The sequence below is a fragment of the Lycium ferocissimum genome, chromosome 7 (genome assembly GCF_029784015.1).
Source record: "Lycium ferocissimum isolate CSIRO_LF1 chromosome 7, AGI_CSIRO_Lferr_CH_V1, whole genome shotgun sequence".
Classification (NCBI taxonomy): domain Eukaryota; kingdom Viridiplantae; phylum Streptophyta; class Magnoliopsida; order Solanales; family Solanaceae; genus Lycium; species Lycium ferocissimum.
Window position 1 is genome coordinate 47086740 of NC_081348.1, and position 21782 is coordinate 47108521.

Genomic DNA, 21782 nt, shown 5'->3' on the forward strand with positions numbered 1-21782 from the left:
TTAGAGGGAAGGTATTAGGCATACATAAATTCATTAATAATAGTTAGTCAAGCCCAGGACTCAAATTTAATTAGGCTAAGAATATTTTATGATATTTAAGAAATATCTTTGTAAGTATGGTTAAAGTTGTAGATAGACATATAGTAATGCTATTTGAAATAGGACTTGTAGGAAAATAATAATTGGTATAAAATAGCTTAGTTATAAATAAATTGAGAAAGTGCAGGATGTATAACGCTTGTAAATACTTAAAGAAAATAAGTTATACTGATTAACAAATTAAAAAAATCATTGTAAGATTGATATCGATAAAGTTTTAAAGTTTTACATTATTAAAATACGACGAAATCGTAGGAAATCAAAGAGAGGATTTTATCGTATAAAGGGAATGATTCAAGCCTTCACTATTTTAAAATGTTTTGAAATCAACATGATTTGTTTGGAAAGTGTAGTTATTATTTTCTCTTGGCGTCCTTTCGGGAAATCATTTGTGTAGCCCAAAATGTTATAGATATCAACATTTAAACTCACATTATTTGAACAGATAGACTATCACCTTCCTTTAGCAAATCAGACCATTGAACTCTAGGCAAAGTCTAACACATCGTTTCTAATTCCTAAAACTCATACGGGGCTTTTATAGGAAATGCACAAAACAAAAGGGTTTATTTCACCAAGGGATAGGTGCACAAACGAGGATATGGTAGCTATGATCTCTTAACACGCAAAGTAATCATTTTGGCACATGTAGAATGCTTAGAAGCATTTTGTCGAACATATCATAATTTAGACTATGCAACGAGTGAAAACATTATCTTAACTTTAAACTAATAAATGTCATTTAACTTCTCCGATGATTAACACAAGTTACGACAAACAAATTAGATTCATATCGCGACATGGAAGCGACATTTGTGCAACAAACACATTTGAAGAAGTACGGGACATGGAAGGATGAAATTTATTTCTAGTTTTAAAGACCCATGTTAAAAGACAATACACAATGAGTTATCATAGGCAAAGTAACACATCGTTTCTAATTCCTAAAACATCTAAATAGCAAAAGAGGAAAGAAGAAAAAAACGTAATTTAGACTATGAGTCAAGAACAAACTAATAAATGTCATTTAATAACACTACATTGGAACATTTGTTTCATATTGGCATTAATCAAAGACCCATGTTAAAAACATAGCTTACGGACGGAAGACAATTATGGAGATGATTCATTCCGGATACTGCATTTTTAATCACGTACCTCAATATACCTAAGATATACACACCGCGATTTGTATATCAGATATATATTGAATGTATACCTTCTTCTTACATTGATAACCCACTGTATATCTTATGTATATTCAGCTTTAAATAGATTCTAAATCCTGGAAATTCAGTCTAACCATCCAAACTAGAGTACACGTCTTTCAAATTCATTTTAATAAATAGTAATCTATCCTAACGGCTCCCAAACATCAAACGAATAACACGACGACAAAGAAACTACATAATAATAAAAAGAAAAACAGAAAGAGCTAAAATTTTAACTAAAGCAGAAACCAAAGGCTGAAAGCGATAAGTGTATCAAAGTTTACTTTGTTTGGATGCGATGAACTGGGACGGGGGGTCATGAATCTGCTCTCGCAACGAACAGATCCGAGGCTCGACAGAATGAGTTCGAACAATTCGCTTATGACTATCAGCCCACAGAAATAAAATCAAACCTTTATCCCGGCTAAAAATAAAGAAAGTACGTTTTAGAAGATGGTCGTGTATTTCTCCCCCCCCCCTTCGGCTAGGAACTAGAGATTTATTTATAGGCTAAGTCTAAGGTTTCGTTTTGTTCGAATTTTAGGCGGGATTTGAAGTCAAATTCGTTCCAAAATCAGAACGTTGGGCTTGATTCTCGTGATTCGATTCGGTGTTGCCGAAAATGGTTCGACCATTTGTGATCTGTGAGGATTGACTTATGTTTGAAGCTAGAAGAGGGATCTCTTTGACAGAGTTCAGATAAAACAGACGTTTGGACGTTTTCTTGTGTGGAAATGGGTAGGCAAAGCTGTGTAAAGTTAAAGGGGTTCTGTTTTTATGCTAGAAATGGAGACGGAGGAGAAGAAGATGACGAGGAGAGGAGAGAGAGTAGAGAGAGACGAGAGAGTAGAGAGAGACAAGAGAGAAGAGTATGCGGCTGAAAGGGTTGTGTTTGTTTTTTTTTTTATTAGGGTTCGTTTGGGTGGTGATGAAGGAAACGAAATGGGCTGGATCAGGTCGAAAGTGGTGTGGGTGGGCCATAGGGTATTGTTAAATTTGTCGGGTGATTTGAAATGGTAGTGGGCTGGTGGTTTGTGCTATTAATTTGGCTAAAAAAATATGGGTCTTTCCTCCTCTATTTAATTATTCATTTGGGCTTCTAATTTAACAACTAGTACAATATATGTATTATGAAGACAAATAATAATTAGTATGTAGAAAGTAGAGGACTTAATAAAGTAAAATTAATTCAACGAGTACAAATCCTAAAAGAAATGAAGCGACGACGAACCATTTAAAATTTGTGATAAAGTAATGCTAGTAATGTTGATAGTAGAATAGTGAAAATTAATAATAGTGAAAATAAAGCGTTTAGCTCGTCGATAAATTTAGAAGCTCCAGGAAATAAATTGAAATAAAGGAGGGGCAAAATTGGGTGTCAACATTGCATAGACACACTTAGCCTGCCTAGCAAACAACTGATGTTGGCAATTTTAAACACAATGCTAAAGATGTTGCACATGTTCAGTCAAGTTCTTGCTATAAGCAAGGATATCATCAAAGAAAACCAAAATAAACTTCCTTACATGGTTCTGAAAAAATATGGTTCATTAATCCCTGAAAACTGGAATAGGCATTAGTCAAGCCAAATGGCATGACTAGGTACTCAAAATGCCCAGAATGAGTTCTGAAGGCAGTTTTGTGAACATCACCAGGTGACATCCTAATCTGGTGATAACCAAATCTTAAGTTATTTTAGAATACACTTGAAAACCCCTAATTCACCCAACAACTCCTCTATAATGGGTATAGGAAACTTATCTTTAATAGTGATTTGATCGAGGGCTATATAATCTACACACGTCCTCCAAGTCCCATCCTTCTTGCTAACCAAAACCACTGGAGAAGCAAAGGGACTGCAACTATGCTGAATGAGCCCTTGAGTTAACAACTCTTGCACAATCTTTTCTATCACATCTTTTTGAATTGGTGAATATATGTAAGGCCTGTTACTAATAGCCTTAGCACCTTCCGCTAATGGTATATGGTGATCAAACAATTCTCTGAAAGGGGGAAGTTCTTCGTGTTCACCAAACACAGCCTTATGTTCCTCCAAAACCTGTTGAATCTCAAATGGATATTGAACTGTCTCATCCCTATCTACGCTTAGGTGTTGCACCTCATTTGTCTTAATCATGAACAACTGAGTTTGTTCCACTTCCAAATAATGCAATGAACCAGAATTAACCAACTTTAAGCTAGGTGCTACTTCTTGTAATGGAAGCAACCTGCCCTGATGCTCAAACTCCATGGTCAGTTTTCTGAAATTAAACTTGATGTCCCCCAATTCACATAACCATTGCACTTCTAACACCATGTCACAAGTTCCCAATGGTAACAATAGAAATTCAACAACAAACACTGTCCCTGGAACAACCATTCGCTCGCACCTACTCTTATCGACTCCGCACAAAGATTACCGCCCAAGCTTACACGCTGCATGTGTTTGTAGTCTTCCATTAACCACCCCATTCTAGAAGCTAGATCACTATCCAGGAAATTATGGGTGGACCCACTGTCCACCAATTTATTAAGTTGCCTTTTCTGGCAATAACCAGTGACTCTTCGTGTCCTATAGCCAACTGTACCATTAAGTGCATGGAGAGAGAGTTCACAAGCCTCCAACACCTCCTCCTCAGGCAGTTCTGTTTCATTGAGTGTTTCATCCACCTCTTCATCTTCATACTCCAAAAGAAACAAATGTGTCTTGTTCTTGCACACATATCCAGGCTGATATAGTTCATCACATGAGTAACATAGACCTTTGGCCCTTTTTTCACTCAATTCAGCAGGTGTCAATCTCCTTCTTCTACCCTTCTCTTCTGTTAGCTTAGGTAGGTGAGTATTGGGATTCATAGTGGGTTTAATATAGGGGTAGGAAGAACTTTGGGATCTGTTTGAATTGCTTTGCTTGTTGTAACTAGAGGAAGTTTTCATGGCCTTGAATTGTTTAGCAAAAATTGACTCTTGTAATCTGGCTATGTGATAAGCTTATGGAAGAGAAAAAAGGATTGTGGATCCTTACTGCATCCCCCGACTCTGGTTTCAACCCATTCAAGAAAATACTAACGGCATGACTAGTATCTAAATTCAGCCTAGTCATGGACCTATCAAAGACCTCCTGAAATGAAGCCACACTTCCTGATTGCCTAAGTTTTAACAATTCAGCCATGGGGTCATCATAGGCAGCCCCAAATCTATCAGCCAATGCCATCAATATTCATCCGATGCAGGAAAAGGCAAATGAGATCTACTTCTCATATAAGTTTGGTGCCATTTGTAACACCTCGTAGCTTCGGGTGAAGGTTTGACTCATAAGATGATTATATAATGGAACCAATATGAGAGTTATAGGGAGTGTTTTGAAAACTAATCAAGTCATAAGGAATGTCTTTAAGCAAAGCAAAGTTGGAAGTCACTCTACGGGGCATGTTTGCAAGTGAGTTTGTAGAAGGTCTTACTTCCAACGACCATAACCCCTTTATTAATTAGGAATTTGGGAAAACTTCCTGAATGAAAATTGTAGCCCTTTGAAATACATTTCCAACGGTATATTATGGGGGTCAAGGGGACATCTGAACAAAAAGTTATGGCCATTTTTACAGAGTAGTCTGTTCACTGGTCATGTTATACGAACTGGTTATACGGCCCATATAATTCTATACGGACCGTATAATTCATCCGTACTTTATGAAACCTCAACCCGACGTTCTGTTTTGTGCCATGATAAAATATGGTCATATTATACGGGCCGTATAATATGTCCATATAATTTCCGCCTCACTTTTGTTTAAATTCAAGCCTTGAGTTTTTTTATTTCATTATTCACAATTCCAAGCCCTAGCAACAATTCAAAACATCAAGGTAAGTCAATCCAAATCCTTCCAACTCAATTCTAACATATACTCTAATAATCTAAGCAAGAAATCATTGTTCCTAATCTAGGGTTTTCAAGAAAACCCATCTCAAGGTTCAAGAATCAAGATTTAGGAAATCTTCTCCAAAATTCAAGTCTTTAATTCAAGTTTTGGAGCAATTAAGGTATGTAGAACTTCTATCCACATGTAGGAATCTCTACGTTCCTCCCCATGCTCCGTTTCTTGATATCCATGAGGTTCAAACCCTAGGGCATTGAACCCAACATATTGGTAGCCCATATTTGTGTATTTATGTATATGAATTTTGTATCTACATTCGTTATTGAATTCCTAATCTTCCATTACGGTTATTAGGAACCGTAGCTTAATCCATGAATCATGAATTCTTCCTGATATGTTCTGATAAAAATATGTAAAAAGAGAAGTGTGCTCAAACAACACATTAGTTACATGGTTTCCAAGAGTATAAAGGTGGGAGATGGACTAATAATAGGATCATTGCTGATTATAAAAAGCAAGGGCAGGAAAAAAAAATTACATTACTACAATAGAGTTTTCCTTAACAACAATAATTTCTGTGTAACCGCACAAGTGAAATCTGAGGAGAGTAGTGTCATAGTGTGCACGCAAACCTTACCCACACCATAAGAAGGTAGAAAGGTTGTTTATGATAGACCCTCGGCTCAAAGAAAGTTGAAAAAGAAGGCAGTAGCAACAGTAGAAACAACAGCAAGATAATACAATAATTAAAGAAATAACAGTTACTAAATAGAAATCTAAAAATAAGAATAAAAAGAATAAATACTAATACTCCGAGAATGCGAGAGAAATACACCTGACAATTGATAGAATGGTAGCCATTTTTTGCCAGGCAATTGGTAGTGCCTTCAAGCTGAATGTATTACATGCCTTTTGTAAAATTAGTAGGCTTTTTTTCATTTTAGTTATGATGTCCCTTAGAGTTATAGGTTTCTTATGATGAGACCATAGCTAATTAGCAGTTGATCTCTAATTAGTAATGTTTTCTATAGTGATAGGGCCATGCTCATAGAGGAATCTCCTAAGTAAAAGTTTAGAGGGAGTCATGGTGTAGCCCTCCAACCATGTATATTTTGCGTATTCAATTAACAAGGTAGGGGTCAATGTCAAACCCCCCAATGGCCACATACAACTGTAGTATGTGGAATTGGCTTAATATATGTACATATATATATATATATAGGAATCTCCTAAGTAAAGTTTAGAGGGAGTCATGGTGTAGCCCTCCAACCATGTATATTTTGCGTATTCAATTAACAAGGTAGGGGTCAATGTCAAACCCCCCAATGGCCACATACAACTGTAGTATGTGGAATTGGCTTAATATATATATATATATATATATATATAAAGAAAAGAAAAAAAAAGAGAAATACGCCTGACTATCTATTAACCTTCTACCCAAATTCTCGACGTTCACACCCTCATATCAAGGGTCATATCTTCGGTGGGTTGAAGTTGTGCCATATCCCGCCTAATCATTTCACCCCAATATTTCTTATGCCTACCTCTATCCCTCCTCAAGCTCACTAGGTCAATCTCTAACAACTTGTTACCGCGACATCCGCATATTTCCTCTTCACATGTCCGAACCATCCGAGTTTACCTTAACTATCTTTATAACTTTATATGAGAGATTCATAGACAATGTAGAACCCTTATCTAACACCATAACAATTAGATGTTCCAAAGTGTGCTCATACGACACATCGGTTACATGATTGTCGAGAATATCAGTAGTGTAGTCATTATAAAATGCGTGATTAGGGGAAAAACTGCCTTCCTACAATAATCCTGATCCATAAATGAAGTACAGCTCTTATGATAAGAGTCTTATCTATCATTAGCAATGAAATGTTTAAATTTAGGGCAAAGGTGTAAATATGCCTCTTAACTTTGCGATTTAGAGCATATATATCCCTATCAGTATACAAATGCTACAAATATACCCCTATTGTTATACAAATGGTGCAAATATACCTTTTTCACTGGTAATTTTTTTAAAAAAATTCTTTAGCTTATTTTTTAATTAAAAAATCGCCATGAGGTAATTTTTTTCTAGTGGGTTGTCTGGTCTGTGTAAAAAAAAAATATATCTCCTTGCTCTTTAAAAAAATAAACCTACCAATTATTTTAAATGAACCAGACCCGACCCATCAAAAAAAGTTTACCACATTGCTTTAAAAAATAAGTCTACTAAAAAAATGGGTGTACTTAATTTTTTGAAAGCTACGTGACATTTTTTAATTAAAAAACAAGCTAATTCTTTTTTTTTTTTTTTTTAAAGATTCTCAGCGAAAAGGGTATTGCACCATTTGTATGACGGCAGATGTATATATGCACCACTTATTTCACGAAGGTTACATCTTGAAAGACATATTTATAGAGTATTATTTTTTTTAAAAAGAGGAAAAAATAGAAAGAAAGGTCGGGATAATAGTCAAAATACCCCCCAACGTTTGACCAAAATCCCAACTACACACGTAACCTTTGCGGGGGTCCTATTACCCCCCTGAACAAATTTTTTCAGTATCAAAATGACCCTTTTTCGTCGATGTGGCGATCCCAATATGACAACTCCCATTGTTATGTGCGCTTGTATACACGCGCCCGGCCCACGTGCCACGTCATCATCGTCTTCATTAGGAGTTGGAAAAAAAAATCACACCAAATCAACTCAAAAAAAAAAAAATCTCTCAATTTTCCATACTCTATTTTTAGTAAGGATCCAAAAACCCATAACCAATTCTCCTTCATCTTCATCAACATTATCATCATCATCATCATCATCTTCATTAAAAGTTGGAAAAAAAAAATCACACCAACTTCCTCAAATCTAATCCAAACAAATCCAAATATGAAAGGAAGCTTCCTAACACCTAATAGAACAAAATTCATCCATTAATTTGATCAAACAATGAAGAATTTCAATAAACCCATTTGGTGTTCTTCATAGCTTTCTCCAAATTCCTAGCAATGGAGTTTAATTTTCTCCCAATATCAACTCAAAGAATTAGTGCTTAAACAACTCAACCAAGCAACAAGTAGCAACTCCAAACAAGCAACTTCCAATCGATTTTCTTTAACAACATTAGATTTTTCAACTTTTTTTTTTTTCCATTTTTCCTTTTTTTTTCTTCGATTTTTCATTTTTTTTTCCTTGCATTTTCGTTTATGGTGGAAAGTTGTTCTTTAACAAGTTGTTGGGAATCATATGTGGATTTTCTTCGGTTGCATTTTTGTTTATAATGGATATTATTTTGACAAAAAAAATGGAGATGGATACCAAAACATCCAAATCTTCACTTGGCAACTTACACTTCAAACTCATAGACGATCTTTAATTTCCCTATGCAATCGGTAAGAAACCACGGGATTATTGTGGTACGCATTCTGGTGGTGGTATGAAAGGAAAATGGGTTTTGTGTTTAGGGCTTGTTTGGTTGTGATTGAAAAAAAAATGAGAAGTTGGGCTAAAAAATGAGAAGTTGGGTGTAAAAATGGAGGAATTTAAATATATCTATGTGGCATCATATGTGACTTAGTTGAGTCCAAAACTACAGATGCATTTTTGAAGGCCATCACGCGCCATCAGGCGGTGTATTCACGTTCTGCCACACGTCGGCAAAAAGGCATTTTAATACCGAAAAAAATTTGTCCAGGGGTAATAGACCAACAAAAAGGTTAGGTGTGTAGTTGCAGATTTTTCAAACGTTGGGGGTATTTTGACTATTATCTCAAGAAAGGTCTATAAAAAAGTAGGAGGTGTGGTGGCTGTGGGGTTCGAACCCACGCGCACTTATGTGCAGAAGATCTTAAGTCTTCCCCCTTAACCACTCGGGCAAACCACCCCTGTGCTGTCCAATATTCCCTTGGATTCTATATTAGCTCACACATTGTGAAGAACTTGTAATAGAACTATCCAGAAGCCTCTTCATTGTCATTTCCATATATAATATTTCCCTTTTCTTTCGTCTTCATCTACAATCCCACAAAACACAGTTCCAACAATCCCAAATTCGTAAATGGCAGAACACTTAGCTTCGATTTTTGGTACTGAAAAGGACAGAGTGAATTGTCCTTTCTATTTTAAGATCGGTGCTTGTAGACATGGCGATCGCTGTTCTAGGCTGCATACAAAACCTAGTGTTAGCCCCACTATTCTCCTCTCTAACATGTATCAAAGACCTGATTCAATTACACCTGGTGTTGATGTTCATGGCCAACCTATTGATCCTCGTAAAATCCAGGAACATTTTGAGGTACTGTATACTCATTTAGTATTTCTTTCCTGTTTTACTTGTCTATTTTATTACCTATTGTATTGTATGTGTTTATTGTAACTTTAGGTACAATGTTTGTTTTGATAGTACCGAATTAGGGGTAAGGTTTGCGTACACTCTACCCTTCCTAGACCCCACCTGGTGAGATTATATTGGGTTTGTTCTCCTTCTTGTTGTTGTTGTTGTAGTATTGTTACTTTAGGTACAATGCTTGTTTTGAGAGTATCAGAATTAGTTATCGCTGGATAAAATAATGAAAATGACAAAAATATCCCTGAGGTCTCTCAATTTTTTGTAAACAATTGGTGTAGTGGCATGCTACCTTATGTTTTTTTTTTCTCATTTATAGAAAGTATACCTCAATAAGTTAAAAATAGCAGAAACTACAAAAATTGTAAGTTTAAAGGACCAAAACTATTAAGTGCATACTGAAGGGACTATTTTGAACCTACACTCAAACATGAGGGACCATTTTTGTCATTTTCTCTATGTAAGAACCTTTAATAGAACTATTCAGAAGCCTCTTCGTTCCATATAATTCCTCCCCGTATAATAAAAGTTTGTAGTGTACTACATCTTCATCTCTTCTGAGCACAACTTACAGTTTTAGATAATCTTTCGGATTAAGATTATAAACAGTAGGTGTCGGAAGAAATTAATAAAATATCGGAAGCATATGCCCGAAAGCCTTCTCAACGGATGTTCTACTATCCTCGTCGTACGGCTCAGGATGTATTGCTCGAAGAACATGGGCATATTATTACTAACAGTTATAGTGGTAAAGAGATTTACGGATGCAATATTGATGGTTATACCGAGAGACAAATTCATACCTTGGTACATAGAATGCTAATGTACAACACAATTTGCAAGGCCAATAAAAATAGTGATAGGAACATTGCTGAAATGATTATTGCTGGTTTTACTGGCCAATTGAAAGGATGGTGGGATAATTATTTGACCCAGGAACAACGCGGTAGAATTCTAACTGTTATCAAGCAGGAACAGGCAGAACAAGGAACTTTTCCTGTACAAAATGCTGTATATTCATTGGTTATTAATATCATAGAATATTTCTCGGCAGATGGTCTGATAATAGTGAAAATATTAGGACCATGCTTCAGAACTTGAGATGTAAAACGCTTACCTCATTTAGCTGGTATAAGGATGTATTCCTTAGTAGGGTCATGGAATTGCCCGAGTGTAATAACACCCATTGGAAGTCCAAGTTTATAGGTGGACTACCTAGCCTCTTTGCTGAAAGAGTTAGGAAAGCTTTTAGAAAAAGAGAAACTAGCAACAATTATGATGAATATACGTATGGCAAGTTAATAGGTACTTGTGTCCAAGAAGGTTTATCCTTATGCAATGAGATTAAATTAAATCAGCAGATTAAGAGACATCATCTTAATGAAAGACAACAAATAGGAGAATTTTGTGGACAATTTGGTATGGATATTCCACAAACCAAAGGCCAGTTGGAAGAATCTTCCACCTCCGCAAAAGACAAGGGGAAAGAAAAAATGAAATGATGAAAGGACCCAATACTCAACAATAATGCTGAAAAGAAAACTTCAATTTTCATAAAGACACTTTTGCTTTAATAAAGCAAAGTTTGTTCTTTCAATTATTGTACTTTTTTTTTTCAAATTTTTTAGATAGCTTTTATAAAGTTGTTTTATCTGTATTTTCCTTTTCAAAAAAGCATCCCATAATGGTGCTTTTCTTTTTATCTTGTTGGCTACCTGTCAGCCACTGTACCGTTTTAATTTTGTCAGCTCATTATATTGATCCTCTATAAAAGGATCATTCAATTAAGTATAAGGCAGGTTTTAGAAACCAACTAACTGCTCTACTTAATAATAGTATTCTTACTCCTAATGATATTCATTAAGAAGATGGGTATTGAACTTATATCACCTATTACTATGCTTGTACCATTGCTCTGATACCATAGGTTGGGGCGGATCGCACGGTGAGATGATACTGCAGAGGGACTTTTATAAGTCAATAAACCTGACAAGGAGATTGTCCAATCAGAACAGATCCAAAAACAGCCCTAACACCCCCTCGGCTCAGCGAGCACACAAACAGGACCATCAGCGAATTTGAACAGTCAGTCTGGGTTATTCTCTGCCTGACTTCAGTACAATCAGTGGGGAATCCTTACTAATTAAAGCATTTTTACCATAATATCTAGTAGTCTAGTGTGATATAGTTCAACACAAGGTGTTTAGCATGTCATTTAGGCTAAATATTAATTTAGAATTAAAAATTAAAACAAAATGAAATAAAAGAAAGATTACCTAAAATTGTAAGTTGTGCTCAGAAGAAATGAAGATGTAGTATACTCCAAACTTTTATTATATGGGGAAATTTTTTTTACAGAGATAAGAGCAGGTGGTTTCTAAAAGGCCAAACCCATCTACAGACATCTGTGGTCGTCCACTTCTTTCACTTGAGCACCTAAAGTGCCCCTTGTTCCATTTAGACACTTCAGGTGGGGCTAGACTGTGTCATTTAAACACTTTTTGTTGACCTGGCAATTTGGGTGAATTGCACAGCAAATAGGCGCGTGAAGACCTAAAAAACGCATTTTTTTTAATTTTCTTCTTCCTTTTCTCTTTCTTTTCTTCTTCCTTTTCTCTTTCTTTTACATCAAAAAACAAACAATAAAAAAATCATTAGAAAATTACAGAAAAATCTATCACTGTTGGTCTTGTCTAGTCCACTGCACGAGTTTTGGTTCTGCAATTTTAAATCATTGGTGTTTCTTTGAAACTCGACTGGTTGATTGAAAATCTGAACTTGAAGATAAATTATTATCAGCGTTGAAAAATCTGATTGGAAGTTGATGAGATGGAGTTTCTTGGATCTGGGTTTAAATCTTCGAGTAACAATTATTTAGAGCTGAGAACCGTGATCGTTCCATAATTTGAGCGAAAATTTGAAAGACATTGTTGGAGTCTAAGCTTGAGTTTGAAATTTTGGTTTGGCTTCGATTCTCAGATTTCGGGTCTGTTTGTTGATGTTAGCTGATTCTGATGTTTGTATGCTCGAAATTGTTCAATCACAGCTGAAAATATGAAAGCTACATTGGGTTTGAAGCATTTGTCGGGCAAAAAATTAAATCCGCCATTGTTGGCCGACGGAGCTTCGACTTAAGTATTAGTTTTGGAGTTCTATTGCTTGTCGAATCTGAAACTAAAGTGGAGTTGTGTTTGAACTAACTCGATGCTAAAACCAACTGAAATATTGCTAAAGTTGAACTTGAAAACTCATAGAACTCCATTGAAGCTCATATGAAGCTTGAAGGTGAAATTTCAAATATTTCGATCAGAAATTTTCCCCGCAATAGCCATTCATCTGGGTTTGCTGTATTTTCTTTGGAATTGCTTGCTTGATAAATTAATCATCGTTGAAAATGAAATGAATCTGTAAGGAAAAAAAGACATGGAGGAAGAAGGTGAGGTTGGGGGAATGGCAGGTGAAGGACGGAGAGGTTAGATGGGAGGGGGTGAAAATAGTTTTTTTTTTGCTCCTTTTTTTAATTTACTAATTAGTTTTAAAGTTTTGATTAAAAAAAAATTAAATAGTTTTAAAATAATTTTTCTACTCATATTTTATTCTTTAATAATTATTTTTAGTATATATGCCACGTGTCTTCATTTAATTTCTTTGTTTTGACATGTCATCGGCGAGTGTATTACACTCACTCTATATATTTGACTGATAGTACAAAAAGTGTCTCAGTGGAACAGGAAGTGTCAACCTGAAGTGTCTAAATGGAACAAGGAGCACTTTAGGTGCTCAAGTGAAAGAAGTGGACGACCACAAGTGTCTGTCGATGGGTTTGGCCTTTCTAAAACCTGTCTTATATTTAATTGAATGATCCTTTTATGAAGGATCAGTATAATGAGCTGACAAAATTAAAACAGTACAGTAGCCAACATGATAAAAAGAAAAGCACCATTGTGCGGATGCTTTTTTGAAAAGGAAAATACAGATAAGAAAACTTTATAAAAGCTATTTAGAAAATTTGAAAAAGAAAGTACAATAATTGAAAGAAAAAAACTTTGCTTTATTAAAGCAAAAGTATCTTTATGAAAGTTGACGTTTTCTTTTTAGCATTATTATTGAGTACTGGGTCCTTTTATCACTTCATTTTTTCTCTCTCCCTGTCTTTTGCGGAGGTGGAAGATTCTTCCAACTGGCCTTTGAATTTTTCCATAAATTTTTCAACGTCTTCTGTATCATTAAGACTTCGGGATTCTCCTGCTAAATAGGTCTGGTTTTCATCATCATTGTCTGTGGTATTACCAACAAATGCCATGGATATGTTTGAATTCAACATCTTCTGTCTCATTAAGACTTTGGGATTCCCCTGCTAAACAGGTCTGGTCTTCATCATCATTGTCTGTGGTATTACCAACGGATGCCATGGATATGTTTGAAGGCACCTCTATGTCTACATTTTGCATTAAATCTTTTTTGACTTCTTCGATATAGGCAGCTATCATTTCTTCTTGGGATATGACACCTTTCTTCATCTGAATTCTTCTGGCGATGTGCTGGATGGGACTTGGAATTTCTCTCTGTTGTTTGGAATTAATAGAATATCTATAACTGGCTATAGTAGCCTTAATTTGATTATATTACTATCGACTGTTTTCTGAATAAGTTTTTTTCAGAATTTTGTAAAAAATTCTATTGAGACAAGGAAGGTTTTGCGAGGTATACCCCACTACTACTGACCATTTCATGATCCATGGAATAGAGAATTACGTGAAGAAATACATATTAGCTATTCTTTCAAAAAATGTATTATTAGTTTCCAAATCTATTAACTTGGGAGAAACTTCAACCCATTCTGTGTATAAACGCTTGAAGGGTTCTGGTTATATTTTGACTAATGGACCATAATTAATCCACCATTAATAAAATCAATTTGGTATGTCCTGTTTATAAACATTGGCACATATCTTTATAAACCAAGAATGCTTCTTATTTGCCTTCTCATATAAAAAGGCTTTATGAAAGCTTTCAACATGATCCCAATAATTAAATTTAACTGGACTTTTTGCTCAGGATGGATATAATCTCTTTCCTTGAGTATGCTCAATCCCCATTCAGTTGGAGAAAAAATCTTTTTTTTTCTAAAAAGTTATAAACTTTTCTGCTATTAGTAGTATAAAAATGTTGAAATTCTCCTTTTCCTGTGGAAGAGAGAATCATCGCATAATGCATTCTATACTTATAAGTAGGACTAGCGTATGACACTGCATCAAAATATCTTTGCATTATTTGCTAAGGTTCATCTTTCCATTTAAGGTCGTCATTTTCAAGGAGAAGTATTACCTCTTGGCTTTCATTTTGATCATATGAATTTGTGTCCTCATGGTCATCCTCAATAAGGGCACTAGAATATGAAGGCGGAGTATTATCATCCTTCTTTTTGGATTTTATAAAATCCAGGAATTGTTGATCCATAGGGTCTTCTTTATTAATATAATAGTAGGAGATCCTGCAATATTGTCGGCTATTAGCCTCTGGTTATCCATTTGGGCAAGAATAGTTTCTTTGCCTGTTCCTTTGGTTGATCCTTTTCCTCCCCGTCCTCTATTAGAGTGGGGTTGAAACTGCGGTCTCATCCTGCAAATAATGTAAATAAGAGTTCTGAACTTAAATATTCTCTTGTAAGAAAATCAGGGAGACTATTATCTGACCCTTTTTTATATTGAATTTCAAAATCAAATGACGCTAATAAGGCTTGCATCAAACATTTATTTAGAAACATCATGTTTATAGTCTTTATTAAATATAAATTTAGCTACTTGGCAGTCAATTTTTATTATAAACTTTTGATTATATAAATAACCTTGAAATTTAAGTATACATTTAACTATTGCAAGGATTTCCTTAGCAACAGTTGCATAGTTTTTCTGGCTATTATTCCATTTGCCAGAGTAAAATTGGACCAGATATTCCTGTTTTTCTTCTAGGGAATATTGTTTTAATATTCCTCCATAGCCAATATCAGAGGCATCTGTTTCAATAATTTTTTGCCAATTAGGATTGGCTAAAGTAAGGCAAGGAAGGTTATTAACTTTTTTCTTGATTTTTCGAACTTCCTGGGTATGACCTTCAGTCCATGCTTTCAGAATCTTTTTCAATCTATCATATAAAATAGATGTATCTTTTGCTAAATCTTTATAAAATGGTGAAATATAATTCAAGCTTCCAAGAAATCTTTGAAGCTGTGTTTTATCAGTAATAATATCAGGAAATTTAGAAGCAAATTCAATACTTCTATGGATAGGAATTATTTTTCCTTTTTCTGTATTGTGACCCAAAAATCTGACTTTTGTTTGAAAGAGAGACATTTTTGGTTTGAATATAACCAACCCATTTTGAATAATGATTTTCTTGAATATATCAAGATGTTTAAAATGCATTTCTATAGTATTTGAAAATATTAAGATATCGTCAATATAGACAATAATAAAATTGCTATAAGGCATAAAAATATCATTCATAATATTTTGAAATTCCGAAGGGACATTTTTTAATCCAAATGGCATAACATTCCATTCAAATTGCCCTATAGGGACATTGAAAGCGGCTTTATATTTATCAGCCCTACTATTCTTCTCTCGAACATGTATCAAAGACCTGATTCAATTACACCTGGTGTTGATGCTCATGGCCAACCCATTGATCCTCGTAAAATCCAGGAACATTTTGAGGTATTATAGCCATTTAGTAGTTTTTTCTGCTTTCTTTATTGTTACTTCAATTTTATTATATCATATCATTAGATTCATCGTTATGTAAGGACGAAAAGTCTCATTTTATCTGACCTCCAGAGGCTGAGTCAGGATTATCTTGAAGTTTATAGGTTCAGGATTCTAACTCTTTTAAGTTAATGGGTTCTAAATTAGTAATTTGTACATATTAAATGAATTTACAGAGTTTGGACCAAAATCTTGAACTTTAGGTTTCTGGATCCGGCGTTGCTTCATTTTTTTTTCCTTCTTTATTTTGAGCCCGTTTGGATTGGCTTATAAGTTGCCTATAAGCTGTTTTCAGCTTTTTTGAGTGTTTGGCTGGCCCGCTTAAAGCCATTTTGTGCTTAAAATAAGCCCAAAAAATTAATTGAGTTTGTTTGGCTTAACTTATCTAAAGCAGCATAAGCTGAAAACAGCTTGTAAGCCAAAAAAAATAAGTTGGACTACACCTAGTCCAACTTATTTTTTTTGGCTTATAAGCTGTTTCCAGCTTATAAGCTGCTTTTTTTAAGTCCATCCAAACAGGCTCTGTCTTTGCTTATTATTTAATAATTATATTTATCCTTTACCCTACTTTTTTTTTTTTTCCTTAATAACAACTATACTCGTACCCTATTTTTTTTTAGTAGTAATACATTCTAATCAAGTGTTGTATCCATCAAAACAATACAGTACAATATAGTACAATACATTGTGAAACGATATGTAACAAACATTCAAACAAGCTGTTATTGACTATTTTTGCCTTGATTTGTGTGTTTGATGAAAAAAGACCGGTGTTGTGGGTATTATAGTAAGAACCATCGTGGACTTGACATGTTTTATGATATGATTGCTTCTTTAGAGGTATATCCAGTTAGCTTACTTGTCTATTTCAATAACCATTGTTGCCACAATTTGTGCGTTTCATGAAAAAAGACCATTGTTGTAAGGTATTATTATAGGATGAATGATCGTGAATTTGACTATGATATCCTTCTTTCTTTTGAGGAGCTTTATATTGTATTGGAATTGGAAGCTGACCATTGCTTTTTTAGTGGTTCATATTAGTAGATAGCAAATAGCTTAGTGCTTATGCACTTAGAAAATACTTTGGGGACAAGTGACTAATTGGAAATTTGGAATATAATTATGATGGTACTGTTGCAGGATTTTTATGAAGACTTGTTTGAAGAACTGAACAAGTATGGAGAGATTGAGAGCCTGAATGTTTGTGACAATCTGGCTGATCACATGGTAAGATTTCTGTGCTATTTGTAGGAGTCATCCACTGAACCAGACTGGTCGTTTGTATAATTATGTAGTAATGTCCCCTGTGCAGGTTGGTAATGTTTATGTTCAGTTTAGAGAAGAAGAGCAGGCTGCAAATGCAGTGAAGAATCTTACTGGGAGATTCTATGCCGGTAAGTTTTCTAGTCTTACAAGAGGTGAAAGAAAATGTCTTGTATGAATTTGTGCTATCAAGAGTGTACATTTTCTTACATTTTCTCAAGAAAATGATAATTAGGCCAAATCAATGTGGTCAGGTCTTTTATTTTCTTAAAAATTTAAGTGGCTAACAAAGCAAAAAATTATTTTGTAGTGTTCAAGTTCCAAGGCAGCAACCTAAAATGTTGTTTATTACCCTTTACCACCACGTAAAGTCTTAGCTGTTTCGAGGGTATTCAAATATAACTTACATTTAGGAAAAACCATATACCTGAAATATGAGGGATTCCGCGAGGAACTATGTGTGTTAATACGCAACAAGTTGATAGTCTTCAGCTACAAGAAGCTACGAATTTAGTATGTATTGATAAACAGCAGAATTTAACCTATATACACAGTAGCAGAACCCTGTATTTCTTCTAGAGAATCTCCTAATTGTTCCAGAGCAACTAGAAAGAGATTCTTTAACCAGAAAGAATTCGGTTCAGATGTAGGATACCTATCCAAAAGTTTTCGCAACTCAATCATTGATGACGGAATCATCAAAGATTTTCAATGGTGGTATACAATCAGTTTAGGCACTAATGAAGATCTTTATATCGAATTTTCTGGCGAATGGTTAGACGTAGCTCCGAGTCTCTGACCCTGATTGGAACATGTAGCCCATCATGTTTCAGTTTGTCACCAATAGTTCATAATGTGACTATCTCCTTATATTCCCTTTGGTAATAAACCCTGCAGGAAGGCCCATCATTGTTGATTTCTCTCCGGTGACTGATTTTCGTGAAGCCACCTGTCGACAGTACGAGGAAAATGTCTGCAACCGCGGTGGATATTGCAACTTTATGCACCTCAAAAAGATCTGCAGGTTATTGCCACTCTATGTAAAAATAAAAAAACTTTAAACTGTAGTCTTATAGCTTGTTTGGTCAAACTTCCAAAATAAGCGTCAAATCTGCTTATTTTGGAAAGTTTTGTTTTGTCTTGGGAAAGTACTTTATGAGGTAGCAGTTTGTGTTTGACTAATTAATTTAAAAAGCACTTTTGCCAATATTAAAGCAATACTTTGTGCTTGGCCAATGTTTCAGAAGTGGTTTCAGAGAAAAGCGACCTTTTTTAGCTTCAGGAAAAACTACTTCTGCTCTGCTCAAAAGCACACTATTTTTTTCTCTAAAAATTTGGCAAACACATCCAGCTTTCTAAAATAAGCACTTTATGAAGAGGGAAAAAAAGCACTCTTGGCTTCACAAAAGCTTGACCAAACAGGGTATTTGAAATTCAGTTGTAACTGACTTGTGTTGACTATTTAGGGAATTGCGTCGTCAGTTGTTTGGAAGGTATAGGAGAAGGCATAGCAGAAGCAGAAGCAGGAGCCGAAGTCCTTACAGGCATCGTAGCTATGAAGAGCGCTCTCGTAGGAGTCATAGTAGAAAGTATGATGAAAGGGATCATTATTATGAGAGTCGGAGCAGGAGGAACAGAAGTACAAGCCCTGAACATAGGAGGGGTAGGAGCAGGAGTCCAGTTGCCAGGAGAGACCGAAGTCCAGTTAGGGATAGCAGCGAAGAGAGGCGTGCAAGAATAGAGCAGTGGAACCGGGAAAAGGAACAGACAGAACTTGCTAACCAAGATCAGTATTATAATCAGCAATGAGAAGACAGCGCATATGGATAACTAATGAAAATATTGTGCAGTGGTTTGTGTCCTTATCCCTTATAATATTGATTATAATTATTGATGCTTTTACTCTGTCTTAAAGTATTGCCTTCTAGAAGGACCACCTGCCATGAAATATAGCTTAATGCCCATTTTCCACTTGCAGGCGGTGCAGGTTTTCAATTCTTTGATAAGCAACCTGAAAAGTTTTTGATCCTTTTTATGATGTGGCCTCTAATATGTTTTTTTCTGTGCTTCATTCGTTATTTACTCTCATTTCTACCCTTTGAAACTTGCTTCTAAGTCCTGTTTCCAAAGTCTGTCACTCTTGCCCGTACTTTTTCTTCTGATTGACGGAATTTCTCTCTGAAATCCCTTCTTATTTTTAGTCCTGTCATGCTTTATTGTCTTCTGAAAATATACCTTGCACCCTTTTTTACTTGTCAAGCAGTGTTTGTCTCACTACTTCACTTCCACTATAAAGTTATTTTATTTTTTTGTGTGAGTTTGCTTGTGATATTTTTTTTTTTTGGGTGTGGAGGGTGCAATGCTTGTGAGGTTATAATTTGAACTTCAGGTGAAATAATGGTTTGAACATATATTTCGAGTGAAAATTTTCAGACTTGAACTTCCACCGGCAATCTTCTACTTTCACAATCTTCTTTTCTAAAAAACTTAACTATCGGATAATAACTTCAACTATCTGCCCTAAATGTTTGTGTCATTTCACTTTGTTTTTCAATTTTGAATCTTTGTCAAGTGTCAAAAGAATACTTTTAAGGTTATAGGGTGTAAACATGTCTTCTTGACATTTTGTTGTTATGAAGTGAAATTCCTAAACATTATCATTTGTTGGCTTATTCAAATTCCACAAACTATGTCTTATCGTTTAGGAGAAACTAATTACTGATGCATGTAGTTTCGTTTTGTTCTTGGCTCATTTTTCAGAAGATCTCTTGTGCCGTATCTCTCTGATAAGATGCAACTGATTTGTGATTGTTGACTTACACGTTGCCATGATAACTATCATCACACGGATGCTCACTCATTAATTTGCCTTCTAAAGTGACTCATGAAGTGTTGCTTCAAAAAAGCTCTGTCCTGAAACTTTTCTATAGCATGGTTGTCCTTTGCATAAACTTCTTCATTATTGCTAAGTAGGACCAGAAATTAAATTATCTTGTTTTATTGACATTCCAGTTTCATACATTTCTTGGTCATTCAGCTAAAATGCCTTTTCCGGCTCTAGGTTTAGGTCTAGTATTTTAGGGGCTATGTGAGAGACGACTTGCAGACGATAACATGCATCATTTTACTTGTATAATCTTTTGCCAAATGCATTGTGTGCTTGTTTGTGCAGTCAGGTTTCTTATGACCAGAGCTCATCCAGGCTAGTAGCTTTCGAGCTGTTCTTTGGTTCTTTTATTTCTATCATTGAAGTTGGTCTTACTGAGTTAGTTTTGCAGGTCCAGGTATCCCTGCATGCAAAGGACCCAGATTTTGATTTTAATTACAGCTTACCGTGAAATGTATACAGGTTGTGGAGCCAAGTCAGAAGATATATCCCTACAGTTTTTGGTTTGACAGGCATTTGCAGGGACGAGAGAAGAATGATTGAGCACTCTTCTGCAGCTTGAGACAGCAACGTTCGAATTATTTTTTCTTTCGTCTTATTTTAGGGTAATGCAACTTCGGAACAGGGTACTGCTGGTTTTGCATTCTCCAGACTAACAACTGTTTGCTATTGTGTATGGTGGTGAAATTGTATGAGACTATTTAAGGTTCCAGACCTCTAGTTTGTAACCTTTCTGGAAGAGAATCTTGATATCGTTTAGGCATTTCATCTTTTACTTCTTGATTTGGGTCTGTGCTGACATCTGCCGAGTGCACGGGCTGTGCTGTGTGTTGGCGTTTGAACAATATTTGGTTGAAGATGAGCAGTACGGTGCCTAACATACGTATTTGCGATTTCAGAGTTATAGTTTCTGCATTGACCTTTTAAATTCTCCTTTCGTGGAGCTCCTCTCGATGTCATACATAGTGTATCTACGCCTCTTGAAAAAGAGCATTTGGTTCGTTGTTTGGTGTTAGGACATAAATTGCAGTAGGTAACTTTTTTGTGAGTGAAAACCTTTTTGCACTTGAATACTCTTTGAACCAGTATGTCAACTATAAATTCTATGTCCAAGGTTGTTGAAATAATGGATCAAATAGTAAAATAAATATTGATTTACAGACAAAAGTTGAATTGAGATAATGAAATATTTTTTGTGGCCAATTGATATGATATGTTAATTTTCAAGTGCAATCATCTTTAGGTATCCATCAACGGTTTTCCCTTATAACTCCATGATATATCGGTTTTCTTGACAAGCTTAATCTGTTACATATTATCTGATT

At 35.2% G+C, this 21782-nt stretch overlaps 1 protein-coding gene and 1 non-coding gene across 3 annotated transcripts; one reads left to right on the forward strand and one right to left on the reverse strand.

Annotated features, from left to right (window-relative positions):
* Positions 1-8995: 8995 nt before the first annotated feature.
* On the reverse strand, positions 8996-9078 carry TRNAL-UAA (transfer RNA leucine (anticodon UAA)). The gene has a single exon. It is a non-coding gene; the product is annotated as a tRNA-Leu (tRNA).
* Positions 9079-9212: 134 nt separating this feature from the next.
* LOC132065419 (splicing factor U2af small subunit B-like) lies at positions 9213-21361 on the forward strand. Of its 2 annotated transcripts, none has more exons than XM_059458814.1 (6): positions 9213-9489; positions 17448-17534; positions 17620-17701; positions 18468-18594; positions 19037-19422; positions 20920-21361. In XM_059458814.1, the coding sequence occupies exons 1-5, from the start codon at positions 9253-9255 to the stop codon at positions 19377-19379; spliced, it is 876 nt and encodes a 291-aa protein (XP_059314797.1). In that variant the 5' UTR covers positions 9213-9252; the 3' UTR covers positions 19380-19422; positions 20920-21361. The 2 variants fall into 2 exon arrangements, with proteins under 2 accessions (XP_059314797.1, XP_059314798.1); XM_059458815.1 differs by lacking the exon at positions 9213-9489 and adding an exon at positions 16110-16256.
* Positions 21362-21782: the final 421 nt, after the last annotated feature.

Excerpts from the sequence above, each read along its gene's own strand:
- LOC132065419 (XM_059458814.1), top strand. The coding sequence starts at position 9,253 with ATGGCAGAACACTTAGCTTCGATTTTTGGTACTGAAAAGGACAGAGTG. Across the intron at positions 17,535-17,619 it reads ACAATCTGGCTGATCACATG|GTTGGTAATGTTTATGTTCA; the intron begins GTAAGATTTCTG and ends TCCCCTGTGCAG. Across the intron at positions 17,702-18,467 it reads TACTGGGAGATTCTATGCCG|GAAGGCCCATCATTGTTGAT; the intron begins GTAAGTTTTCTA and ends TAAACCCTGCAG.